Source organism: Nycticebus coucang, chromosome 24, assembly GCF_027406575.1.
Source record: "Nycticebus coucang isolate mNycCou1 chromosome 24, mNycCou1.pri, whole genome shotgun sequence".
Classification (NCBI taxonomy): Eukaryota; Metazoa; Chordata; class Mammalia; order Primates; family Lorisidae; genus Nycticebus; species Nycticebus coucang.
Genome location: NC_069803.1, coordinates 18,660,183 through 18,667,387, shown reverse-complemented (window position 1 = coordinate 18,667,387; position 7,205 = coordinate 18,660,183). Strand labels below are relative to the sequence as shown.

Sequence of the window (7,205 nt, the reverse complement as noted above, 5' to 3'; positions counted from 1 at the left end):
GCCCCTGCACTCCAGCCTGGGCAACAGAGCAAAACCTTGTCTTTAAAAATAAAACCCCACTAGCACCAAGGTAGCCATGGTGTGTGGTGGCCAAAACGCTAGATTTGTCAGAAGACCTGTATCTGAGATCTGCTGTCTATCACTTTGTGTTTTAATTTAATTGCTCCTCAGATTTCACTTTTACAGGAGTCAAACACCCTCTTTCTCCCAGGACCCTGTGCTGGATGACCAAATAATAAAATGTGTATTATGCCTACCACCTTGGGGAATCATTATGCCAGCATAATGCTTATAAGTATTATTTTATTCATTTGCTGACTAGCAGTGGTCTGGGAAAGGGGCTTTGTTTTCAGGGGACGTGCGGGTGCAGAGCAGGTGGCCAGAGGAGCAGAGGACAGTCACCAGTGAAGGACGGCAGAGGGAGCTGGTGATGTCTGAGGAAGGTGGCTGCTCCGTGTGGGAGGAGGTCTGCGGTCCCTGGAGGGCACAGGCAGCACTCGGGAAGAAAAGCCAGGCTTGAGGCAAGGCAGTGGGGACAGATTGGAGTGGGAAGGCGACTTCAGCAGTGCTGGGCTGGGGCCCTGCAGAGTGTAAACGCTGCCACTTCACATCCACCTTCCACGTGTTGTGTGAATACCTTTGCTAACCTATCACCGTCCAGACAGGGCAGTCATGGGCAGCCTGGCTGTATTAGCTGAGATGACTGGGCGACAAACACCAGTTCCTCCCCAGACTATCAGAAGTATGAATCCAGACACGTCAGGAACCCCATCCGTATTGTGTTTTGTTGGAGCCTTCCTTCCTCCTTTCCCATTCAAGTGTCTTAAAGCCTGTTGTGGGCCACTGTTCTCAGTGTGCTGGGCTCCTGGGGTGCTAACCTGTGTCTCGTCTCCTCTGGCCACTTGCCCTTGTTATGAACACTGCTCCCTGGTGTGTTGTGAACATATCTTCAGTGCAGCAGTCCCTGGGGGGCTCCTGAGAATTGTGGAAGTTGCTCCTGAGCAGGTTTTGGTTTGCATCTAGCAGGTGCAGTTCAAATATGAGAACTTCTCAGTGGGGGGCTTCTGTGAACAAGGAAAGGGTACGTTTGGATCCCAGACATGTATGAGACCAGGCCTGGGGTTGTAGCATCTCAGGAGAAATTTTTATTTTCTTTATGCAGAGTCCAAGGCAGAGACTGGCTTCCTGAGCATCAACCCCCTTTTTTTTTTGGACAGGATCTCACTCTGTTGCCCAGGCTGGAATGCAGTGGCACCATTATAGCTCACACCGGCCTCAAACTCCTGGGCTTGAGTGATCCTCCCACCTCAGTCTCCTGACTAGCTGGGAGTCCAGGCTGCACTACCACACCCGGCTGATGGGTTCTCACTGTGTCGGTCACAGTGGTCTCAAACTCCTGGCTTTAAGCAGTCCTCCCCCTGAGCTCCCAAACTGGGTTACAGGTGTGAGCTGCTAAGCCTCGCTGATTTTTTTTTTTAATAGTTCAGTTTGATGTTGGGAATTTTGGTTCCAACTCCCACAGGCCCAAACTGATCTCTCGTTTCTGTTTCAGTTATACACAACGTGTATTTACCTACTTCCTCTGACTCCCCACTAGTATCATAATAACTGGGGAAAAAGACAAATATACAAAAGAGAAGAGAGTAGAAAAAAGAGATGACAGCAATGAAAATATAAAATCTGCAAAATGGATGAGTGATAACTAACTCAACAGACTAGAAAACAGCTGAAATTTGTGGTGGACATGTGAGCTAAAATGAAGTGGAGTGCAAATCACTGCAAAGGCTCTGGAATTAGGGCTGTCAGGTGCTCTGAAACAAGAGGACTGTCTGGATGTTTACATAAAAAGCAGCTCATTAGATCCCAGCCTCTTCCCCTCCCTGTGGAAGCACAAAGCCTGTTCTACCGGAGATGGGGATGAAATTTCTGGAAAGGCAGACGGGAGGGACTCAGGGATCAGGAGCACCAGGCCTAGCTCGAAGAGTGGGAGGAGAGAATTCTAGACCCCAAAAGGAGGGGTTAATAAGTAAAAGTTGTAAATGTGGAAGAATGAGACCCAGGGCTCTCAGCCCCAACTCTGCTCTTGGGACACTGGCATCCAGTCTTACCGATTCCCTTAGCTGTTTGGAACATCCCTTCCTGGGTCCCCCAAACATTCCAAAAACAAGGACTCACAGATCCTGACATATGGGAGTCAGACTGGCCCAATCCTCCATAGCAAAGCACTGCAACAGAGACAGCCTGCCCACACGCTCAGCCCGTCCCACCAGCCTTTCTATCTCTTCCCAGTGAAGGGATAGCCAGAGATTACCAGAACATTGAGGAGAGCTCAGCACGAAGGACAGACACACACACAAGCAAGTCAGTACGCAAATAAAAAGAATCTAGGAAAAAAAAAACCCAAAACCTGATTCAATCCAGAGAGTAAAGGAAAAGAAAACAAAAAAATGGCACTAATATCCTTCTCCGGAGGTTGAGAACCACTGCCTTAGAGAAATAAGATTGACAAAACACAGGATCAGTGATACCAAGTGTTAGGAGCTGTCTCACCCTGCTGGTGAGAATGTAAACCAGGGCGACCCCTTTCAAGAGCAATTTGGCAATACAGTCATCCTGGGTCTATAAGGGGCGTTGGTTCCAGGACACGCCACCCCGACTCCAGATACCCAAGTCTGTGGGTGCCCAAGTCCCTTACATAACATAATGTACTATTTGCATGTAACTTACTCACATCCTGCCCCATCATCTCTAGATTACTCATAATACCAACTACAATGTAAATGCCATGTAAATAGCTATTACACTGTATTGTTTATTCCTATTATTTATTTATTTTTTTTTTTGCTAAAAATATTTTTGATCCAAATTCAGTTGAATCTGAGGATATGGAAGGCCAGGTGTACATGGCAGAGTTGAAGATGCAGAAACTCCATGACTCACCCTATTTCACTTATAAAAATAAAGGTACAGGGAGATTTTCCACAAGGAGATTGTGGGGAACTGCTCTTACAGCACTATCTTTAAATATTGAAAAATAAGAAACAGTTTTTTTTGTTTTTTTGTTTGTTTTTCGCAGTTTTGGGCTGGTGCTGGTTTTGAATCCACCAACTCCGGTATATGGGGCCGGCGCCCTACTCCTTTGAGCCACAGGTGCTGCCCAAAATAAGAAACAGTTTTCAACAGCAGGGGAATGGATAAATAATATGAACTATATTCATAGAATAGAATATTACAAAGCTTTGAAAATGAAATTAATCTTCTTACGTAGTATGGATGTCTCAAAAAATAAAATGTTGAATGAAAATTCAAGTTACAAAGGGCTATCTGTAAATTTTAATACCTATAAAAATAGATATTACTTGAAAATAACAGTAGTCATAAGGGAAAACATATATAACCACCCTTTGATGCCCATTTATAGCTAACAAAACTGAGGCACAGAGAGGCTAAGTAACTTGGCCAAACTCACAGTAGTTTGCTAATGTGGAAGTAGTGAAAAGACAAAAATGTGTTTGGGAATATTAACAAATTGCAAAGGGAAGAAGCAGGAAGGCCTGGAACATGGGACTTTGTTAAAATTTTCTTTTTCTTTTTCCTGTTTATTTTAGATATCTGAAGCAATTGAGGCCAATCTGGGAGTCTATTACATTATTAAAAAAAAAAAAAACTTCATTTTTTTAGAGCAGTTTTGGGTTCCGAGCAGAATTGAACAGTAAGTAGGTACAGTTCCCGTGTACTCCTGTGCCACACAGGCAGTCTCCCCCCATTGCCAACATCCCCACAGAGCTGTACACTGTTGCCATCAGTGAGGCTTCAGCGACACATCATTTTCACCCAGAGTCCATAGTTTACATTAGGGTTCACTCCTTGGCATTGCAGTCTATAGGTTTTGACAAACATTTAATGACTCATAGTACCACAGAGTAGTTTTACTGCCCTAAACACTGTGCCCTGCCTGTTCATCCCTTCCTTTCCCCAACCCTGGCAACCACAGATCTTATTTTACTCCCTCTATAGTTTTGCCTTTTCCAGAAGGTCATAGAGGTGGAATTATATGGTATGTAGCCTTTTCAGTCAAAGATTGGCTTCTTTCAGGTTGCAATATGTATTTAACATTCCTGCTTATATTTTTACAGCTTGGTGGCTCATTTCCTTTTATTGTTGGATAATATTTCATTGTCTGGATGTGTTACATGATTTTTTAATCTTCGTATGTTTAAATATTTCATAACTTTTAATGACTAGAACTATAATCTTGTAAACACTCAGCCCCCTGCTGAGTTACCCAGGGCCACAGGGCTGACTAATTAGAGCTATGGATTCTATGAATCAGTCCGGGTGTTTTTCCCTGGGCTTCAGCTATGCACCCTTGCCTTTGCTGTTTTGCATGGACTTTACCAGACTGAGATTGCGTGGTCCTGCCTGCTATGTTGGGCCTGGGGTGGGGTGCGGGCAGTATGATGACCCCAGACATAAGGAGAGTGAGCTGAGCCAAGGCCAGGCCAGAGGGACCTCAGCTCAGTGCTGTGCCTCCAGCTCAGAGCAGGCTTCGGGATGCAAGATTTTGGAATCCTGCCTAAACATATTCATAATATGATTTCCTTAGTAGGGCTTTTGCTGGGAATCTCAGAGTTATTACCGTCATCACTGCTGTCACCTGTGACTCAGAATTAACACTACTTGTGCTTTATTGTGTGGCTCTTACGTTGCTGAAAATCAGGGTAGATTCTATTATCTGGCATATTTGGGGGCAGGTCATCTGAGAAATTAAATGTTTTTGTTGATGGTTGCCATGTATTCTAAATGTACAATGCTTCTGAAGAGTTAACAGAGTTGAATTTAGTAGTGTAGAGTTGGAAGGTTACCTATGCATTATAATATAGCACCCGTGTCTCTTATAAAATTGAAGAAGCTGAGGCCTAAAGAGTTGAACACCAGGCATAAGATTACCCTGCTAGTTACTGACGGGGCCGGGAGGAGAAAAGAGAGCTCTCTGCTCCCTGCTTCAGAGCACAATAAAATACACCTAAACTGGAAAAAAAAAAATCGATATATCATTAATTTTCATTGGTTGACTCATAGGACTCCCCATTAGGGTTTTATATATAAAACCTATAAACTCTAGAATATAATATTTGTGATATGTAGTCAGCACTAACTGTAAAGCTTTTTCATGCTTTATGTTAAATAAAAATAAGCTCTTGGGATATAAGGTTACTGAGTGATAATATTATGGAAGTGTCTACACACCTGGGCTTAGTTGTATAAATATACATATCATTGGGATCCTAGGTTTTCTTTTGACAAAAGAGAATCTCTCAACTGATGCTCTAGAATTGGAACAGAGGTAGATATCTTATTTTTAAGTTTATAAGCTTTCTCCCCACTGGGTAGGGGTTATTGGCAAGAGGTTGATCATTTTTGTTAAGAATTCTAGGGTAGTTCTGTCTTGTGGTTTTACAGCAGTCCTGATCTGAAGTGGGTGGGTGATAGAGAGCTCTCGGTGAGTGCTGGGATTCATTATATGATTTTTCTTCCATAGCACTCTTTACTAACTGCTCCTTAGTGGCCCGATTTAATATCTTTACTGGAAAGGCAAATAGATATTTTCTGCCAGACCTTTACTCTAGTAACATTCAATGATTTTCATTAATATTAGGACTTATACTTTACAGATGCAGTACTTGTCAAAAGATGTAGTGTCCCCTGTGACCAAGGAAACTAGAAAAGCCTTACTTAAAATGAGTCAATAGAATCATGTTTAGAAAACTTGGGTATTTGACTTAATTCTTCTAGAAAATATCTGCTATAACAAAGAAATCCTTAACAAACTAAATGTAAAATATTATCACATGTAAAATGAGAGAGTGCCTTAATTTCACTTTTATAATGTGGTTTATCTTGCAGTATGTGAACTGAAGTCTCCCTCCATGAGTGATTTCCTGTGGGGTCTGGAGAACTCTGGCTGGTTAAAGCACATCAAGGCCATCATGGATGCAGGAATCTTCATTGCAAAGGTATGCAGTTGCAGAGAAAATTAATTGTGGGGCAGACCAGCAAGCCACTCTGACTTCAGATTGGGCTCTCCTTCCCTCGCCATTGCCTCCACCCCGTACTAAGCCATGCTTCACTGAATGGGTAGCCGGCTTTGCAGACCTCTCTTTAGTTTGCCTTCTGAAGATGTGATTTTGTGAAAGTACTGTGCTTAGTTGATAGCGTGTCAGCACAGCGGTCAAATGCTAAAGTAGTTCAGAATAGTCTCTCATCACCAGATGAGAGGATTTTCTGTAGGAGAGTACAGCCGAGTGTGAGTTAGTTCAGTGACAGGGCTTGAGGCTTACATCCAATCATCTTCCTTTTTAGTCATGGCATATACGAAAGTCAGCACGGCTGGTGGGTAGAATCCATTCTGCCATAGGACAAAACTTGCGGCAACTTTCACACATGCTGGTTTTGAATCCATTGTCTATTGTGTTCAATTTTTTAAAAAATGAATTTCCTCTCAGATTTATACCTAAACAGACCATATCTTTTCTGATGACATGGTATGTCCTCTGCCATTAGATAATTATTCATTCAACAAATATTTATGTAGTGTCTGGCACTGTTCTAGATGCTGGGGGTGCAATGCTGAATAAGCCAAATCAAATCTTTTTCCTCACAGAACTTACATTCCAGCGTGGGAGACAGAAAATTAATAAAGTAATAAAAATAGAACTTCAGGTACTGATAGATGCTGTGCTGAAATCTCTGCCATGTTTCCTGCCAAGATATTCCACTAAAAACTGTGCGTCTCTAGCAGTAAATAGAAATTCTTTTCTTAGCAGAGACTTTTCTGGTACAATTTTTACCTTTGTTTTCTCCTCCCTCTGCCATCCCTGGGTCCATTACTTCTGTAACTGTAACTTCACTGTTTTACAATTTATAATTTTGGTGCCTTTTCCTTTTTGGAAATGGCTAAGGCTGGTAGCCACTGCAGAATTTCAGTAAGGCTTCATCTGGAAGCCCTGAAAGAAGAAAAGAGGGTTGATGGTGGGCTGGGGATAGGCCGTGAGGATGCATTTCTGTAGGAAGCTCACTCTTGTTTAATACAGTGGAGGTGATTTGAGCAGTGGCTTGGGGATAGAATGGGCAGGGCAGAAAGCTTTAGCTACTACCACTCAGCCACTCTGTGGCTGTGCCCTAACTAGGTGGGACACAGGCAC

General features: G+C 42.9%; 1 protein-coding gene across 1 annotated transcript in view; it reads left to right on the top strand.

Annotated features, from left to right (window-relative positions):
* MTMR7 (myotubularin related protein 7) overlaps nt 1-7,205 on the top strand; it is a 93,382-nt gene that overhangs the window by 73,543 nt on the left and 12,634 nt on the right. Inside the window, exon 8 of the mRNA XM_053578731.1 lies at nt 5,908-6,017. Coding sequence (XP_053434706.1) covers nt 5,908-6,017 — 110 coding nt within the window. The remainder of the gene's footprint in view (nt 1-5,907; nt 6,018-7,205) is intronic.